A 21222-nucleotide genomic window follows, 5' to 3' on the forward strand; every position below is an offset into this window, starting at 1 on the left:
TTTTATACTTCATTGTAAACTTTGAAATGTTATTTACCAATGATCACATAATTCAATAATTAGCAAAGATGGTCACTTTAGAGGATTTTTTCAGATATATTATATTATATTAAAATTTTAGATATTTCTGAAAAAGGAAAAATAAAAATAAAAAAATTGGACGCAAATGCAGAGAGAAAAAGCGGCAAATAAATTGGATCCAATTGTTCCCATTTTCATGTTCATCTGTCACTCCTCTTTCTCTCTTCTTCTTCTTCTTCTTCTTCTTCTTCTGTAACACTTCAAATTCAGACACAGAGACCACACGTTTCACAAGCTCCATCTATTATCATACTCAAAGGTACAAATTCCCCCGATTTTCCGTTTTTCTTTATCTTTTTTTTCAATTTTCGTTTTTTGAGGGGAAAAATGAATGTTTTAGTTGATTAATTTGGAATTATGGGTAAAGTTCCAAATTTTAAGCTTAATCGAGATGGATTCTCTTTATTTATTTGATTGTCTCTCTGAATTTCAATGTTTAATCACCTAAAATATTTGAGTTAGAGGGAGCTTATATACGTAGTTATATACTTGCTTATTAGTTAATCTAATCATTCTTCGGTCTTTGATTGATGTCCACATTTCTGTTTTGTAATGAATGCACTGAATCAAAATGTGAATCACATAACGGTTTTTTTTTTTTTTTTGGTTTTGCAGAAGAATATCATGGATCGCCTAAAATCTTCTGCGCGGCTCATGATTGTTTCGGATCTTGATCACACAATGGTGTGTTTTTTACTTATTTACTTGCTGATTTTTCTCATTAAGAATCCTTTTGTATGTGTGAGGGTGTGTGTGAATTGAATTGTTTATGGTATATTTGTTTTGCAGGTTGATCACCATGACCCTGAGAACACTTCCATTTTAAGGTTCAATGCACTTTGGGAAGCCCATTACCGCCATGATTCCCTGCTAGTTTTCTCGACCGGAAGGTCTCCCACGCTATACAAACAGTTGAGGAAGGAGAAGCCTATGATAACTCCAGATATAACCATAATGTCTGTGGGGACCGAGATAACGTATGGTAAATCGATGGTACCGGATGATGGATGGGTTCAGTTTTTGAATCAGAAATGGGACAAGGACATAGTCATAGAGGAAACAAGCAAGTTTCCTGAACTTAGTCGTCAGGTAAATGATTAAAAGGTGATACGGTTCAGGCGTCCGCATATGATGGTTTATTTGATTCTGTGGTAACTATTTTTGAGTTAACATCTTAGAATGATATGATTCTTATCTGGAATAATTGGTAGTGCAGGCAGAAACGGAACAAAGGCCACACAAAGTTAGCTTTTATGTCAAGAAAGAGAAGGCTGAACAAGTGACAGAGGCCCTTAATAAGGTTCTCAAAGGGCGTGGGGTAAGCCATAGGCCATAACTCCTTTATGTTAATTGCTGCCTTCTTCAGTGCTGTGGAAGCTTGTTCATTGTCAAATGATTTTGTATGTACTTTGTGTGTACAATTCAGAATTTCCTTTTACATCTTTACTCATTTAATATTGTATATGTTTTCATAATGTTACCTCATTTTTTACCAGTTGGATGTTAAAATAATATATAGTGGAGGAATCGATTTGGATATACTACCACAAGGTGCTGGCAAAGGTCAAGCTCTTGCTTATCTGCTCAAAAAATTTGAGAGCGAAGGAAAACAACCTGTTAATACTCTTGTTTGTGGTGACTCTGGAAATGATGCTGAGCTGTTCAGCATTCCAGGAGTCCATGGCGTCATGGTTGGTGTTCCATCCATTTTATCGTCATACCTTATTAGTCAAGATTGATACTGTTTTCTTAGTGCATCTGTTTCTGTTCATTTTATAGGTAAGCAATGCCCAAGAAGAATTGTTGCAGTGGTATGCTGCAAATGCTAAAAATAACCCCAAGATTCTTCATGCCTCAGAGCGATGTGCAGCTGGGATTATACAAGCTATAGGTCATTTCAAGTTAGGCACAAACATTTCGCCTAGAGATGTTTCAGATCTTACAAAAGACATTGAAAATGCGCATCCAGCACACGAAGTAGTGAACTTCAACTTGTTACTGGAAAAGTGGAGGCGTGCAGAAGTTGAGGACACTGAGCTGTTTCTTGCTGGACTAAAGGCTGTTGCTGTATGTTTGACATCCTTTACTTTTGCAGACTTATCATGTGTTTTGTTTGTGTTAAAACTTAAAAGATTGCTGATTATTTTGAGAAATTTTTTTCTAAATTTTTCTTTTGGAGAACTTTCCTTCTCTTGTAATATTTTCAACAATTTCAACTACTTGAAATGGAGATTAATCTGAGTGCCTTTTTATTTCATGGATGCATCTGAAAATCACTTATCTCGCCTTTTTAAGTTTCTAAGTTGTTCTTTCATTTAATATGCAGCATCCAACTGGTATTTTTATCCATCCTTCTGGTACTGAGCATCATATCAAGGACCATCTAAATATTTTGAGGAAGGTGTACGGTGACAGCCAAGGAAAAACATTGAAGATTTGGGTGGATGATGTGTCAGCTTCACAGATTGGTTCGGATACATGGCTATTGAAGTTTGACAAGTGGGAACTATATGGTATAAGTTTCCCTTAATTTTCCATTGTTTTTTTTTTTTTTTCCTTTTTCTCCATTTCCCTCCCCTTTACATCTCTCAAAATAACCAAGTGTTTAGTATTATCCCTATCCTTAAATTTAGAATGTGTTTACTTAATAACTTATTTGCTAGGAGTTGTAGCTGGCATCCATAATCCGATTAGAAAACTTTGTACATTTTACTTCTACCTAATATTTGTCAACATTGTAGGTGAAGAACGACAAGGTTGTGTTGTCACTGCCATTATGAGTACAAAGGTGTGTGGTAAACTTGTCATTGTAATGCATTAATAGCATGTTTAGTTTTGCGTTTGGAAAGCTTTGCCTGAAAGCATGGTTCGAGGTTTCCTTCAAACACAGAATCAAATGTATGCTATAATCTTGTAATATGTTCTCTAATGTTTGCTGAGAAGAATGTATTTTGCATTTCAGGAGTCCAATTGGTTCACTTGGGTGCATATCCATCAGACTTTTTTGGAACAATCAGGGAAGCAAGAATGGATGTTTTAAACAGTTCCTATGACTTGTCGAAGTTGCCGAGCGCCTTGTAATTCCTTTTGAAATAAAATGTGATGTACAAAACCAATTTCTGCATATGAATTCTTCAAAGATCACCTCTGTTGTGAAGGTGTCTTATACTGACATTTCATATGTATTTCAAGTTCACTGTAAAATCTCCTGCTTGCAGAGCCTTCATGAGAAATCAAACTCTTTTAACATCTAAACTTGAGTATTATTCATTTCTATGCTATGTCACGTTTGGCTTTTATCTTTTCTTCTCTACTTGGTGAAATTAATCATTTGCACAATATATGAAAGGTAAACAATTTTTCATGTAAAGTGTTTTGTAAATTTTGCAATCAAACTCAAGTTTGGGAAATGAGCAAAGTTCATAACAGCACAGTATGCAAAGTAGAAGTAAAATTAGACAAATCAAAAACCACATTTACACCAGTATAAACTCTCATATTCATACATAAAATATACTCTGTCACTCTTGTGAAGCTAAATCATCAATTTGGCTGATAAATCCAATTAATCAGCCTTCTAAATTATCTTAAGTGTTAATAAAAGATAACAGATGCAGTAGAACTATGCGTGCTGACTAACTTATTATCATGTATGAATATTAACAAAAAGACTGAAAAAGGGCCCAACCGGATTCGAACCAGTGACCTCTTGATCTGCAGTCAAATGCTCTACCACTGAGCTATGGACCCATGAATGTTTATTTGTCCATATCTAAGTTTTATTAACATTAATTCTTTCTAACATTCATGTTTAAAGTAATAATAATTATAAATTATTTGACAGATAAAACTAACAACTTGTATTTAAGCAGATTCAAAAATATATATATATACACTAACTTTATTTTACCAACTTTCATTTTTTAACATATGCGCTGATACTGCATTTTATCAAAGTTACCATTGTTAAATGAGAAATGAACCTTATTCATTTTCAAGCAATATTATAAATGGTAAAATTTTTAGCACTTATCTATGAGCTCCATTGATAAGTGAATAAGTGATAACTGATGTGAATATCGAAAAATAAAATTGTAATAATAATTAAAAAAAAAAAAACAAAAAGAACATGATATATGTATGTATGCTAAGCTTTCCACGTGTAGATAGATACAAGGTGACACGTGTCCGTGGTGGGTTGAGTATTTGGAAGCTCACATAGTTTGGGAGATTGAAACAGAGAAACAGAGCCTTATCCACTTTTTCACACATTTATTGGATCTCAATTCTCAAATCAAATCTAAACGCTCTTCTGTCTTCTCCTACTCTTCTCTTGTGTTCATGTTCTCCTCTCTCTGTTTCTTCTTTTCAGCCATCAAATAACATAAGGAGAAAATAAAACCATGGGAGTTAGGATCGTGTACGGGCTGTTGTTCTTGTCGGTATCGTGCGCCTGCATCATGTTTCTTGATCTCATGCTTCGCCCTGTCTTTATCTTGGCCTCTTGATTCATTAATCATTTATATTCTTCTTATCATGGGTTAGTTTTTTTTTTCTTTTTCTTTTTTCATGTTAATTGAATACTAGGGGTGTGTGTCTGATAGATACAGAATATAATGAAATTATGTACCTATTACAAATTTGTAATTTTGTAATACCATATATGGAACCAAATTGTGTGATGTGTTGAAGAACTGAACTTATATATATCAGGATTGGTGGTTGATTTCATCATTCATCATGGTTATTACTTGTTTTCTGCTTATGATCCAACATTGTTTCTAGTTCTAGATCCAAAGGAAAAAAAAAATCATGTGATTAGATTAATCATGTTATGTTAACTTAGGATTAGAAAATGAAAAAGACGCCGTCTGTGGGGATCGAACCCACGACCACGTGGTTAAAAGCCACGCGCTCTACCGCTGAGCTAAGACGGCTTTGATGTTTGATGATTTTTAGTTTTTAAATTTTGAAGAGTGATTTGTAACATGATTATCTCGGCTCTAATCATTTTCATTAGAATTCTCTTTCTTTTATATAAATTATGCATAGATAATAGGTAACTTTTGAGTTAAATTTATATCTAGTTGATTAACCATGTAAGGAATTTGCAACAAAATAGTATGAAGATAGTTACATCTATCTGTCTCATCACTTATATAATTAAGTGTAATCATGGTATACTGTATCTATAAAACGAGGACAAGAAACTAACATAAAATTTCAAATTCAAAAGAGACAGGTAAAAGATTAGTTGCTAAGAGATTGGTTAATACTTGATAAGGTAAACCAATTATATAAATTTAACAATTTTATATCGATAATTTATATTAAAGTTAGACTATTATTGAATTAGAATATAATACTTTTTTATATTTTATTAATATTAAAGTACAATTTAATTTTCTTAAAAAAGTTTATGTCCTTTTTAGTTTTATATAAAGTATTTTATATAAAATTTTTGTATTAATAATTAACAAAACGTAATATTTTTCAATTCATTTCAACATATCGATCAAGAATAAAGTTGAAAATGATATATATTGTATTTGGATGTATTTAATTATATGTAAAAAAAATATTTAACTTTTATTTAGATATTATTAAACATAAAATGATATATATATATAATAAATTTCAAATAAATATTAAATTCAAAATATATCTAATATGAAAATATTGCAACTCAATAATAAAATGTCTCTTTTTACATATTTTTTTTAAAGATATATATTATTTATTAGAACTAAAAAAATAATAGAGAACCCAAAATTAGAAACAATAAAAGAAGTGGGCCCTCCCAAATAACACTAACACATGTGCCAAAACAAAAAGAAACAAAGAGAAAGAGTAACGAAAGAGTAAAGTAATGTAGTGAAGCATTCAAATACGATAAACCAAAAATTCAAGCAAGTCTTGCTTTCTGGATCTCGTTTGTTAGTTTGTGGGAGTCTTGAGCCAATTGATTTGCATAATTCATTTCCTTGTAAAAGACGTACCAATTTTTTGTCTTTCAGCAATTCTAATAGAGCACTAATAGAAATGTGTTTAGTCAGTATCTATCAAGATTTTCAGCTCTGCGCATGCAAGCTTTCTGCCACCAATGGAAGAAGGATTCTGGACGATCACTCCACACATTTTCATTAATCAACGCTAATCTCTAAATTGTTGTAGAAAGGGGTATGGTGTAAATCTCGTTAAATTAATAAATAATTAGTCAATAAATTAGTTTTTAATAAAAAAAAATTAGAAATGTAAATATTATATTAAATTAGGATAGAGTTCATCGAAACGAGAATTTTGACACCAATTTTAAAGAAATCGGTCCAAATTAGAGTGAACTGATTGAACCGAGTCTAAATTGGACCCGTAAACCCAACCGGTTCAGCATTTAAATGAGCCTAAAGCTCGTTTCCTTCAAATAAACACAACAGAAGCAGCAACACAGCACGGAGAAGAAAAAGGGTCCGAACCCTCGTTCCAAGTTCAGAGCGACGTAACTTTTCGATCTGAGCTTCGATCGTCGCATGGTTTGCGGCCACGCGTCCACCGCGTCGAGCTCTACGTCTCTATCAGAAAATTTTATAGGTAAGCCATTAATTACTCTCAGCCACTTTTTTTCCCAATTTTTGAAAAATTGGAAGAGATGTTGAATTTCTTTAATTTCTATGTTTTAGGATCCAATTAGCTTGAGGAAAACGTTCATTCTTCCTTATATGAAGCTTGGGTAAGGTGAGGAAACCATAATTCTATTTTAATTTCACTAAATTTGAGCTTTGAGTATTGAATTGGGTATATATGTGTTATAAATGTGTATTAGGTTGTGAATAAATAATTGGAGCTTGGAATTGTGAATATTGAAACTTTGTGGAAGCTGAGCCTAGTTTTTACTGAATTTTGGAAGGGCTATGTTTGTTTTAAATAAGTTGCCTTGATCACTACGAGAAAATTGACCAAGGTATGATTTAGGTTTCTTGCATTTAATATGTAAGGTTCTATGAAAACTTAGGTTAGATAACCATAGGATAGGCTGGAAAGAATGTGTATATAATTATTAATTAGCATCTTGTTAATTAGTTCATTTGGTTGGATGTTTGTGTGAGTTGAGTAGCTTGATGATTATAGATTTGAGAATGTAAATTTATAGTTGATAATGCTTGATGAATTAGTGGTGATTTGGTGAATTAGTTGATAATTTGAAATATGATTATGGTGGTGATTGTTATGGTGATAAAGAGGGTTATGTAGTGTTGATTTGGTAGGTTTGAAAGTGTATAAAATGAAACTTTGAATTGAAAAGGAGGTTTGGATTTGTTTGTAAAACTTTGCTTTTGGAGTGAACTTCTGCGGGCTATAACTCGGCTTCCAAAACTCCAAATTGATTTCAAGTTGTTTTAAATGAAAAGTGGGTTCATAAAGTTTATGTCGTTTGAAAAATGGAAGAAAAACTATTTAAAACAACTGAGTTATGCACGTCGAAAATTTTGGTGTGGAATATGTTAATGTCCAGGTGGTATTTACCTGGTTTTGCAACTTTCTGATTGATCCCCCCCTTTTTTTAAGAACGTACATCCACGCGTACGCGTGGCATGAAATTTTGGTGATGCGTATGCGATTGATCCCATGCGCACGCGTAAGCGGTTAGCAAGCATATCCACGCGTACGTGTGACCCACGCGCACGCGTGACATGAAGTTTTCACCCACGCCTATGCATGACAAAGGGATGCACGCGCGAGCTGCAGTTTCACACTCCCACGTGCACGCGTGGCCCCTATTTTAGCAAACATAATTTTCAACGTTTTAAATTGTATTTCAAACCTCTAAACCTATATTTTCATTCCTTTAATCATTAATAATATTGTTAAACTTGATATTCAGATGAAGTTAGAAAATGGGGATAACTTGGAGATGAAGTAAAGCTGAAAAGTTATTAATTGACTATGAAATGTTACAAATGATCATGTATGATACTTGGCTTGAATGATTAAATGATCTGAGATACGAGATTCCCTGGGTAAAGTACCGTAGCTTGCCACCATGTGTACCAGGTTGAAAACTCGATACTCTGTTGACCCTACGACGTAAGGGTGACCAAGCACTTATAAATTCCCAGGAATGTTAACCCCCATTGAGCAATATTGATTATTTGAGAAAAAGCTATGCATAGACTATTGGGGATGCATGTCGAGGGACAGTCTAAGGTTTTTGGACTTGTCGGGTTGGCTGGATAACCGACAAATGAGCCTCATCAGCCATAGGACAGGCATCATATGCATACTACTTGAATTACTTGTTTGTTCTTTAACTGGGTGTGCCTAAGTGTACTTGCCATGCTAAATGTATATTTGTTACCTGCAGTACTTGTAACCTTCCTGTGCTTGCTTTTATTTGTTTATTTGTCTGTGAAATGCTGACGGAGTTGGAGGTATGGAGGAATGACAGTATGTGACTTAGATTTAAGGTTAAGTTAAATTAGGTTTAGATACTTTTAGAAAACCACCTTTTATGACTTCTGTTTAATACTTTAAGCTCTATAATCCGAGTGTCGGCGTTCTAGGATTGTCTTTGGCATTCCCAGGACCTTATCTATTATGTGTGTGGCATATTTACCATATTGAGAACCTCCGATTCTCATTCCATACTATGTTGTTTTTCAAATGCAAGTCGAGAGGCGTCTCGTTAGGCGTCTGGGTTCCTGAAGCGAAGTGGTTACTGGATATATATGTACTTAACTTTCTCTCCGCATAACTTGTTTGTGTGTGTGTGTGTGTGTTACTTTGTATCTTTGACCCTCTGTTCTTGTTTTTTGTTACTTTATACTTAACAGCTATATCTTTCTTAGTATGCAAGATATCTCGTTTCTTGGGCATCACGCTTTTATTTCGCGATTTTTATTTCCTCTTTTCTTCAAGACTCCTAGTATATTATAATCTTTCTGCTAATATATGTACACATTTTATTTTAGAGGTCGTAATACCACATCACCTCTGTTTTACGGCTTAAGGGTAAAGTTCAGTGTGGTAGGATGTTACACATTAAAAGAGACGATGGCAGATGGTTTCTTCTTAGATTAGGTAGCGAGAGCAAGTGCCAGGAGTGCCTGAAAATCTGCTATGCAATAAACTCGTCACCAGGAGTATTTCATGTAAACATTTTCACAAAAAAAAAATCTTTATCTTGTGAGGTAACTTTATTTTTCATAGACTTTCTCAATTTTTGTGGTTTTAGTAAGATTGGGGGCATTAAAAAAATGGTGGATGGTGGAAAGAATAGGTAATTTTATAACCTGAATTTATCTCGTATGTTCCTAATTTGGATCAAATCCAACTAATTTTATCTTCCCTTTCTGCTGGTGTTATTGACAGGATTTTCGAGCTAATGGCCGCAGTGAAGGTAGACTCTATTACCGTTTAGTTCTATTTTCGTTCAAGAGTCATTAGATCGCTGACTAGAACAGATTCAATAGAGTGTGGGTTAGTTGCTGTTGGAAGCCTGATAAGGGAACAGTGAACGACATCGGGGGAGGCAGCCAAGAATCTTAGGTAATTATGACCGACGATCCAGAGCCTATTCTTCGTGATAAGCCTTTTTCAATTACTTTTCGACCCTCCAAGATGCTGTACTAGTCTCAAGAAGGTACATTATTACCTAACTCAGCTCTCAATATATCACTATATTTGAAGTATTTGTCCTTTAATAATCTGGAAATAGTTGAATTAGGATATTTAGTAATTCGTTAGCACTGTTTTTCGAATAAAGCTAGATTCTGCGTCCATAAATCTTTTATTTTGAACCTACCTTTTTTTTGGATTTTATCATAGTATCCTATTTAATCCATACAATTCTCTTTTTCGAACCTCATTAGTCCCACCAAAATTGAGACACCATTCTATGAATCTCATTGAATAAAGTATTTGAAAGTCTAAAACAAGACAATGAGTTAAACGTCAAATTTAACTTGTTTTCATATTATAAAGTTGGATATAATAAATATTAAAGATATAATTATTAATTTATTTTTTTTGTCAGTTTAAATTTTTGAGACGAGTAATTTTATGATATAATATCAGAATTTTATATTCGAAAAATTTTGAGTTCAATTTTGAATGAATAAAATATATATATATATATATATATATATATATATATATATATATATATATATATATATATATATATAACCTATGCAAATATCAAACATACAGCATGAGCATGCGTGGTAAGTTCAGTTCTTGGTATACCCTCTTCATGTGAAAGCTAGGTTTATTTTTCAAATGGTTATTAGTATTAAATTTGAGATTTTTAATTTTGCTATAAATAAAGGGTTAATTTATATCGTTATAGAATTAAATAAATAATGGTTAAATATGTATTTATTAACCTTTTATTGATGATTTAGATAAACTGAAATTTATATCTAGCTTTTATAAATAGTATTTAAATATAGTTTCTTAAAACCAAGTTTTTTATGAATAAGTATTTAAACATTTCCCTAACTCCATTCAAATTTATTCAATTGGATCATTTTATTGGGATAATCCTATTCTAATAATATTAGATGGGATAATTAAGAAATCTATTTATATAAAATATATATTAAAATATAAAATATATATTAAAAATAAATTAAATAATATATATTTATACATAAATATAAAATTACTGATTTACCATCTAATTTTTTTTTTCTGTGTAGATATAAGATTTGTGTTAAGAGACTTAGATATACATGTACATGTTATTACCTACCTATCCATACTATTTTTATTTTAACTTAATCTCCATAAAATATTATTGTGGTTTTCCTTGTAGACAGATACATATATAGCATAGGTTAACAAATAGAATATTCTATATTCAATCATTTTCATAGAATGATTGAAGCAAAAATTTGGTAAATTCATTTACTCAAAAGTCAAAAGTAAAAAAAGAATACCAACAAATTCTTCAAGAAAACCAGCTATAATAATAAATGAATCTATACTCCTTGCTACTATTTTAAGGATATTTAATTTGTTTCTTACTTGAGGTAAAAGAAGTTAAATTAACAATTTAAAAATCTTGTTGGATCCTAGCTTTTCATGATTAAAAATAGATTACTAAAAAATTCAACTAATTGACTATTAGTTTGGACATATAATTATATATATTACCATGAGACATATCATAGTTATCATCATCATCATCATCATTATTCCTTCAATCCCTCACATTGTTCTTCATCACCATCATTTGGTTTTAAAGAAGAAAAAAAAATGGCTCTAACTATTCTTCCCACATTTCCTTTCATTGAGTACTATGCAATATGCACATCATCATTTTTCTTAGATGAATATTGTGCCTGTATATGTTAGCTATATTTTTTATCTACGTGTAACTAAAATTCTTCACATGATCCCAACCAAATTTAATTTTAATTTTTCAATTAGAACAAATAGCTAGAAAGAGGGAAAAAATGGAGAATAGTTCAATGAAAATTGGAGTCATGACTGTTTTTGCTGTTTCTGGAAGCATGGTTCTTTTGATTCATCAAGTTCATAAGCATATGCTCAAGAATTTCATGGAGAAATTTGAAGTCGAAATTTGTGGTTACACACCACATGATGAGCATAAAAGCTTGGATGGTATGTATATTATCATTTGTTAATTAATTTTGGTTTAATTATTCTGTTTGGTATTTATAATTTTATCAAATTTATAATTAGATTTTTATATTTTTTTAATTGAATCTTTATATAATTTTTTATTTTATAATTAGATTATTTTTAATATAAAAAATATTATAGTTAATTGATTATTTTTTTATAAATTAAAGATATTTACAATTAAAAATCTAATTAGTCTTTGACTGTATGTTTTTTTGAAAAAAATATTTAATTAATTTTAATATTTTTAACATAAAAATGTCTAGTTACAAAATTAAAAGCAGGGTATAAATTTAATTGAAAATAAAATATAAAAATTTAATTATAAATTTGATAAAATTATAGAAATCAATAGAATAATAATTAAACCATTAATTTTTTATCAATAATTCTCTTATAGCCTTTTTTTTCTTAATTGATATCTTATATAGTTGAAAAGAATGAATTAATGAAATTAAATGATTTCTGTTATTTTAATTTATGTGTAGAATCTCCGAAGAAACATCAAATAAAGAAGAAGGTGCGGTTCGCTGAGTATGTGTTGGTATTTCCAATAGAAAAGACACAACATATTATGAAGGATGACAAGGTTTTAGTTGGAGAAAGGGTTCAAAAATGTGGGTGTCAGGAATTGAAAGATATCATGCCATATACTAATAATATGTATAGGGGAATTTTGAAACATAGAAATTGATTATGGTTGCGGTTGTTAATATATTATTAATTCTTTTATTCTTTTATGAGTGATTTTTGTTATATTCAATAATTGTTCTTTAACTTTTTTTTATATATAAAAAATTGTCATTAGTTTTTTTTTTAACGTATAAATTCCTTTTTTTCCAATAAGTAACAAAGTCAAGCTCAAGAGAGTGGAATAAGACGAAATAAATAAATAAATATATATATGTATATATATAGAAAAAGAAAGTATAGAGTCATTCTATTAAATGTTTACTCACCTTATTATAATATTTTTATAGAGAATCAATTTAATTTCACAACGAATTATAACTCAAATAGCACAATCTCCCTTCCTCACTTAGAGATTTTGAATTCGAGTCTCACTTCTAACTTTAAAAAGAATATTTTTTTTTTGTTTACCCAAACAGTATCCTCCAACTCGACAGGTTAAGAACTAATCCGTCGCAGATTTGAGCTTCATTTAAGGGTCTGTCGCTGGCCAACGAGTTGCTGCATGCACAAGGCGGAGTTCGAACTCCCGACACTTACTTAAGTAGACGAGTGAACTGACTACTCGACCAACCCAAATTTAAAAAGAATATTTGTTTAAACGAATGAGTGAGTTAACTACCAGACTACTTATCAGACTAACCCAACTTGATTTACCTTATTTTGTTTTCTTTTGGACCTTAGTTCTCCAATAATACTACACAGGCCTAAGCCCACAAAAATATTATAAAAACAACCCAGAAAAATAGAGAAGCACATGATCAAGGTCAAACTTGAAAACAATCGAGACCAACAAAAAAAATCAATAATCAATCATAATGTTTTTTATTTGACCTATTAATCTAAAGTCAATGATCATCCTGTATTTTTCTAATAATTTAAATCATGAAAATTTCAAATGGAACTCCAAATCCATTTTCGTTTTGCTATAAATGCAAGTTGGAAAATAAATGGAGTGAGTGATGAGAGCAGACTCATAGGACAGTTGAAGTTAGACGGAAAAAAAAGGATGGACACAAATTAAACAAGAACATAGTCAACAACCATATTAGATAAAATTTCAGTTTAACTTTTAAAATTTTAAAATCTTTTAATATTATAATTTTAAATGAATTAATTAATTTTATAAAATTTATACTAAATATAACAAAAAAAATCCAACTCGATTCTTAAAATTTATTTTTATGGAATTGACTAATTATTGTATAAAAAAAAATTAATATTATTTTTTTGCATAAAAACTAATTAATCCAAAAAAAAATCAGAAGTCGAATTGGTATTTTTTTTTTTATCAAAAAGTAACTCTTTTGAAGTATTTGTTAGGCGGAACTGAGTATTCACTCTTTATGTTTTTAATTTCACGTAAAATCTTAAATTTTTTTTATATTGGTCAACTCTTCTTATCTAATACAAATTATAATGCTGTTTTATTTAGTGCCCAATTATGCTTCCTATGTGCTCGTCATTGATATATAGAAAACTAGAAGTCTAGAAGTAATAACTGTTAGGCCTAATTAATATCTCCTAATAAATGTGGTTTATTTTGTCCTTCCAAACACTATCAACTAATCATCTATCTACATATACATTAAACTTTAAATTTGATTGATTAACAATATATATAAATCAATATTTTATACACTTTTAAGAAGTATTAGAAAATTTATGGCCTAGAATAAATTCTATATATATAACATCTGGTAGTAAAAGTTTGTTGAAAATTTTTTTGAGACAATTTTTTTCATCAAAAAGAATGTATAAAATATCTCACTAATTATTTAGCATAACTTCCAAATTTTAATAAATTAAAAAAACCTTTTATGAAATATTATTCTCTCCAAAAAAAATAAATAAATAAAACAACATATCCAAGTTGGGCATGCCTTATTTATTAAAAAAAAAAAAACGTTGGGGTGCCTTGTCAAATATTCTACTATTTGAAGAATATTGAAAAGTTAGACACCACTGAACTTATGCACATATATGAATTACGTAACTCAAATAAGAATAATTTTCAACTGCAAAATTCATTAATCGGCACTGATACTTTAGTTCGAAAGTATTTTTACGAATCTTATACATATATAGAGGTAGCAAAAAGTTTCAATTAGAATTAAGGAAAAAGTGTCTCAATCATATCTTTTACGAATCTTATACTAATATTGAATTTCATATATTATTATTATTATTATTATTATTATTATTATTATTATTATTTGAGAAAAAGATTGTTGTATTTCGTTGCTATTTCTAATTTTGTAAAATCTTTTAAATAATCAAATCATATATTTCTATGAACATAGTAATATATAAACATAAATATTTATATAGTATTATAGAAATAATTTTAAACTAATAATAATGAACTAGAAATCTAGAATTAATTTATAAAAAAATTCGCTAATGAGTTATAATTCAAATGACATAATCTCTCTATACTTATCTAAAAAATTGCAGATTTAAATCTTCCTAATTTTAATAAAAAAAAGTTATAAAACAATCCCAATAACAACTTTTTATGTAATACAATTTCTAACCATGCATATATTTCTCAATTACAACTTCAAATCTGAAGTTTATGTACTTTGTAGGATTATAAACAAATAAAAAAGATTTGTATCTACTAAAAATCAATTATTAAATTAATTTTTATGTATTTATATATGTTAATTTATATATTTTTTATTAAATAATCAACAATTAGAATAATTAAATTTATTATAATAGAATTAGAAATTTAATTATTTTATTATAATAAATTTAATTATTCTAATTGTTGATTAATGATTTTTTTATAATAAATAAATAAATAAATAAAAGGCAGTCCTAGCTTTGAGGTATTGGATAGGAACAAATAAAAGAGAAAAGCCAAACTAAATTAAGGGACACGTAACCTTTGATCTCATCTTTAAGGGCTTCAAGGCCCTACATGGCTACATGGAACACCACTTATTCTCAAACTTAAAACTCCATTACTTAATTTAATTAATTAGTAGTTCTTATCAACCACATGCGTTTTTTGCAAATATGGAAGTTGTGCAGTTTGAATTCTCCTAATCTTTTGATTAATTAGCATAAGTAATAGTATCTATGAAAAAAATCAATTTCGCTTGGTCGAGTGATCAATCTACTCGTCTGCTTAAATAAATATGAGGAGTTCGAAATTTATTTTATGTATATAGTAATTTATTGGCTAACGACAAATTTTTAAATGGAATTTCGATCTGCGACAAATTAATTTTTAACCTATCTGATTAGGAGATACCGTGGACATCAAAATAGCATCTATGAAAAATTTGATACCATATGGAATTCGAATTTGGTCTTTTCTCCATACACGGAATAATATATATATGATGATAATGATGTTGACACCCATTATTATTTTATATTTCTCCATGTTAAATTTATTATTTTAATTTTTTGTGTGTGATTAATTGCTATGTACTCTGCGTGTAAAGTGATGATTACACAAGTTGTCGACATTATTGGATATCAAATATAAAAATATAAATTGAAAAACTCTCACACCCAACTACCCAAGTTGATTTTTCTGTGTGTCACACTTATTAGTTGATTACTGTATTTTATTTAATTAATCATTTTGTAAAGAATCGATAGTGGAATATCTTTTGTCATTTAACCACAAGGCCTATATAATATAATGTAGTCTTTAGTATGAAAAAAAAAATCCAAAAATTGATAGTAAAACTGGAAAAAAAATATTGAATAGTAATATTGTAATACACGTTAAAATAATTAATAAAACTGAAAAAATTATTGTGTAAGGTTAATAAGAAGAATATAATTGTAATTAAATTAAACTACAAAAACAAAAAACAAAAAAACTAATGTCATGTATGTGTGGCTAAAGTCCAAATATGTGTTCTGTAATATCCGTCACTAAAAATCCGTCACTATCTGCAATCTAGAAACTTAAATACAGAACCCTCTTAGCTGCCATTACGTGTGCTTGGTTTAAGGCCATGTCCTAATCCAAGATTAATTACACCTAATTAAATAACTTATAATTAAACAAACCCAACAAAAAAAATCAATTTCATAAAAATAATTAATAACTCTACTATTACTATTATTGAATAATCAAATTTCTTACATTAATATAATTAGAACTTTTTATAAACAACAAATAAGTATTTATATATGATGATTTATTTTTAGTATATATAAAAAAAACTCAACTAAGAAACACCATAATAGAAATTACCTTAACTGTCAAGAGATTAAAAAAAATAAAAAATATTTTTTTTTTCTAAAAAAGGGTCATTAACTCCTTATTAGCTGCCTCATCAAGATCCTAAATACCGATCAAATTAGTGGTTATGTTTTTTTTCAACTATATATAAACACTTCTCAAATATTAATTTTTCTAAATCCATTTCCTCTTTTCCAATCCTCAAAGAGACAAACACCTTTTGTCTCCCTCTACAATTAAATAATTCTCCTCCTCTCTTGCTCCATAGCCATGGATGAAGCTTAGGTCAATGATCGATCTCTAACATAGAGAGAGATCGATTTCAATTTTCTTCAACCAAATTTACAATATTTTTCACACCCCATTATTTTTATTCTTCCAATTCAGCAAAAAGTTTCAATCTTTTTTGTTGGGTGTGTCAAAATTTGATCAATCATATAAAGGGTTGAAGAAGCCATTGAAAGAAGAAAAAAAAGTACCAAAATCCAAAACCCCATCATTTCCTTCCCCCAAGAAGCTTCTCTCTCCTTGTTTTCCGTTACATAACGGTTATACGAGGTAGTTAAAGTTAGTTACAAGTTAGTTACAATCATATTTATCTTTTGTTATGTCCAATATGATTGTTCTCAGGCAAACATCCTTTAATAATCATCGGCACCGGCGACAGCAGCAGCTCATCCATGGCGGCCAAGGCGGTTCCAAGAAGTCCGCCGGGACAAAGATCGGAGAGGTGATCGGCGGCGCAACTGCCGTGTGTTGCTGTTTTCCCATTGGTTTGGCCAACGTTGTGTTCCTTGCTATTTACAAGGTCCCGGCTGGTCTCTGCAGACAGGCGCTACAGAGAAGAAAGCAGCGCCGTCGACTGAGACAAGCCAGGAAAGAAGGGTTGTACCCTCCAAATCATTGTTATAGCTATGCCTTAGACGAAGAATTTGGAGGTAAATTTTTCGGCCGCGGCGGCGGCGACGAGGAGGATGTAGCTAAGAAATTGAAAGATGAGAAGTTGGAAGAGGAAATGATAGACAAAGAGGTTATGGAGCTTGAGAAGGAGATGTGGGAAACATTTTATGGCACTGGGTTTTGGAGAAGTTGTTCTAAAAGAGATAATTCATCATCACAAGGTTTTATTAGCATTGTTTCTGGTCCTAATGCTCAAGTTCATGATGCTAAATATTGTACAGAATTTATCTAGTGGTGAGATTTATATATATCAATTTTCTCTAGCTAATTTATATTTATTATTTTCTGATCTTTATTCTATAATAAAATATTATCTTAAAATAGCAATTTTTTTGTTTTTTAATATTACTGTTATCTTAACGAGTAAAATCAGTAAAATTAATGTATTTGATAAGCGAGATATTCATAGAGAGAGAGAGAGCAATTTAGAGATTATGACTAGCATAATTTTTGTAGATACATTAATTCTTTTGATGAACTCAGGTTGAGCACTCTATTAAAGTATAAACCTTAATTTAGAATGAAAAATTTATAATCCAAAATTCAAATTAAACATGATTGTTGTCATCAAGTAGATATATGATTTTTCTAAAGCAAGGTTGCATGGAGAATTTAAATTTGTGTATAGGTTTGGTTTATTAATATAATTTCTCAATTAATATACTATATAAGTGTGGTTTCTAGGCATTGATAATGGTGATTTTGCTTGTTTTGGGGGTTCTCCATTGTTATTCACTCTATTAATTATTAATGTACTCTGTAGTGGAAGATCCTAATGCAATAATTATATATACTTCTCAGATAAGCTATTAGATTTAAGGGTCATCAATTACTTAGCTTTTTCCATTAAACTTTAATTTGTACCTTCATAATTGACAATTGAATAATAATAGAGGGAACTTTATCACATTAAGAAAGCATTTTTGACTACTAATGCTAAATTTAATGCTATATTCTAAACAAAATAAAAATTGTTAAATAATTTAATAAGTTTGACCAAATTGTTATTTAACGATTTTTAATTATTAACTTTAAATGAAAATAATTTTACGTAAATTTTTAGGTAAACAAAATATGAAAAAAATTAAATGGAAAAATAGATAATAAGATTCTCTTCTGTGCTCTATGTGGATCAAGAAGATTTCATGTGTTGACTTTGTTTACCAACTTGCATATGCAATTTTTTTTCCTTCTAATTAAGATATGTTAAAGCTAATTATAAGGGAAGAGATGAAATATTAAGTATTAACACTATTATATTGTCCATGGCTTGTTGGATTGTCTATAATAGGAATTGTCCGTACAGATTTATCTTTTCCATATTGGAATTTATGCCACTTCTTATTCATTGCTTTTGTAGAGAGAATCATCAAGATAATATGCAAATTCTTCTTGATTAAACATTTATACTCTTTTCTTATATGCCACTTGATGGCTCCTACCATTGATATTATTTTATTTTTCTTTTGGTTAAGAACCACAATAAAGCAAAACAAATAGTTTAATTTACGATTATGACCTCATTCTTAATCAGTTTTTATATTAAGTAAGGAGCACTGTATATTTTTTTTTGTTAATTAAGTAAATCTTAGTCTTTTATTTATTATATTTCATATCAATTGTTTAGATTTATATATAGTTCAAAATTTAAGATAATTTACTTTTTATTTTTCTTTTTTAACCTTTAAGAGCAAGTTAATTGTTTCAAAAAATGATACCATTCTTATTTTTTTCAAAGGGGATTAGCATTTATCTATATGATGAAGAATAAAGTTCTACATTCAAACAAAATGTTTATCCAAAACTATCTAAGTTATGTTGTTGTCACAACTTTTTATCACGCGTTTCTTCTCATTCTCCGTTTCTTTTTTCTTCTCCTTCTCCTTTTCCTCCTCCTCGTATTTCGTCTTTTTCTTTTTCCAAATTTGGACACGTAGATTTTTTTTCTTTCCTTCTTCTTCTCCTTCTTTCTTCTCCTCCTCCTAGAGATTATCAATTCAAATTCATAATGAACCGAACATGTTATTAAGGTAAAACAATGGTATAGTACTAAATGAACAGAACATTATCCATTATATAAAATCAAATTTAAAATAGCTTTCTGCATAATGAATCGAACACGTTATTAAGGTGAAACAATTGTATAGTACTAAATGAATAGAACATTATCCATTATATAAAATTAAATTCAAAACACCTGTATCTACAATTTAGAGATTATCAATTCAATTCAATTCAGAACACCTACGTCTATTGTATTCAATTCAATTCAATTTAGCAATTGCATTTCATTCAATTCGATTGAGAAAATAATCCATTAGCAAAATATGGGTGTTGTTAGTGATGATGATAACGAAAGAGGAGGAGGAGGAGGTATGCGTGAATTTGAAAGAATGAGAAGAGGATGTATGCGTGTATTTGAAAGAAGAAGAAGCGCGAATGAGAAGAAGAAAAAAAAAACAGCGCGTGTAATGACGCGATCTTTTAATGAGAGTGGTTTTGTTGGTGTTGGAACTATTTGGATAAACTTAGATAAAAAAATACTTAAATGTGTAGCAATCCAAATAATTTTTTAAAAAAATGGTTGTGAAGTGAGGTTAGGTTAATAGTTTTAATACATTTTTTTTACCTAACAATTTATGTGGAACTTAAAACGTGTGAACAATACATTAATCGTCCATATGTATATTGAAAATTTACATTTTATGTGGAAAAAGACTCTAATATCATATCACAAATCATGTTTTCAAAAATTTTCAATGATTAAATAGAAAACATAAATGTTTTTACATCTAATAATACGTGCACGCAATTAGTCAACTAATAAGTAACATTTTCCTTTTCTCTTAATATCAAGTTTAATTTGAGTTATTCTTATGATTAAAATAAGCAACCACAATTTTTTAAAGCAAAATAGTAAGATATTATCTAGTTGACAAAAAAAGGCAATTTTAGAGTTGTTTTAGAGTGTTAAAAAAAATGGAAGTGTGCTTTAAAGGATAGCAAAATAAATACAAGAAAAATCATATTATTTACACACAAAAAATTATTTATTAATTAGGTATACTGTGTATTGAAATATATATTTGGTGCCTCATAAAAATTTTTATTATACTACGAGAAATAAATATTTATTTATTATAAATTTAATTTTATTATAAAAAATTTAATTATTCTAATAACTAATTATTTAATTAAAAATATATGTAAATAAATATGTATAAATAATATAAACAATTATCCCCCTTATATATGTAAATAAAAATGTATAAATATAAAAAATAATTAAAATTTACTTTATTTAACATTAATTAATTATCATTAAAATTAATAAATATTAAATAAAATAAATTCTAATTAATTTTTGCTAATTTTATTTGTTATAAAATATTTTCGATTTTGCAATGCCCTCCTCAATAGAGAGTAACACGTGATATCAAACTCCCAACATTATTATCATATGATATCAATATCTACTTTGGTTTAAAAGATATTTGTCTTAATAATAATGTGGTGTACATAAGACACACACATGATGAAAAAGACCTTAAAAGAGATATTCTAACTTGTGAACACACCTTGTCCCTTCGTTTCTGGTTTTAGACACACAATTTTGTTTAGACATCCAT

At 29.3% G+C, this 21222-nt stretch overlaps 3 protein-coding genes and 2 non-coding genes across 5 annotated transcripts; 3 read left to right on the forward strand and 2 right to left on the reverse strand.

Moving 5' to 3' along the window:
* The first annotated feature begins 142 nt into the window (after positions 1-142).
* Positions 143-3380, forward strand: LOC130960060 (sucrose-phosphatase 1-like). Its single transcript, XM_057885411.1, has 9 exons — positions 143-340; positions 697-765; positions 871-1170; positions 1298-1399; positions 1578-1772; positions 1861-2148; positions 2408-2594; positions 2823-2869; positions 3044-3380. The coding sequence occupies exons 2-9, from the start codon at positions 706-708 to the stop codon at positions 3119-3121; spliced, it is 1257 nt and encodes a 418-aa protein (XP_057741394.1). The 5' UTR covers positions 143-340; positions 697-705; the 3' UTR covers positions 3122-3380.
* Positions 3381-3759: 379 nt separating this feature from the next.
* On the reverse strand, positions 3760-3831 carry TRNAC-GCA (transfer RNA cysteine (anticodon GCA)). Its single transcript has one exon. It is a non-coding gene; the product is annotated as a tRNA-Cys (tRNA).
* A 1115-nt stretch (positions 3832-4946) lies between these two features.
* On the reverse strand, positions 4947-5018 carry TRNAK-UUU (transfer RNA lysine (anticodon UUU)). The gene has a single exon. It is a non-coding gene; the product is annotated as a tRNA-Lys (tRNA).
* Positions 5019-11334: 6316 nt separating this feature from the next.
* LOC130963601 (uncharacterized) lies at positions 11335-12421 on the forward strand. The gene is made up of 2 exons (XM_057889702.1): positions 11335-11706; positions 12216-12421. Exons 1-2 carry the CDS (start codon positions 11538-11540, stop codon positions 12419-12421), a joined length of 375 nt encoding a protein of 124 aa, XP_057745685.1. The 5' UTR covers positions 11335-11537.
* A 4375-nt stretch (positions 12422-16796) lies between these two features.
* Positions 16797-17920, forward strand: LOC130962300 (uncharacterized). Its single transcript, XM_057888510.1, has one exon. The coding sequence runs from the start codon at positions 17241-17243 to the stop codon at positions 17823-17825; it is 585 nt and encodes a 194-aa protein (XP_057744493.1). The 5' UTR covers positions 16797-17240; the 3' UTR covers positions 17826-17920.
* The last annotated feature ends 3302 nt before the right edge of the window (positions 17921-21222 follow it).

Source organism: Arachis stenosperma, chromosome 2 (genome assembly GCF_014773155.1).
Source record: "Arachis stenosperma cultivar V10309 chromosome 2, arast.V10309.gnm1.PFL2, whole genome shotgun sequence".
In the NCBI taxonomy this organism is placed as follows: Eukaryota; Viridiplantae; Streptophyta; class Magnoliopsida; order Fabales; family Fabaceae; genus Arachis; species Arachis stenosperma.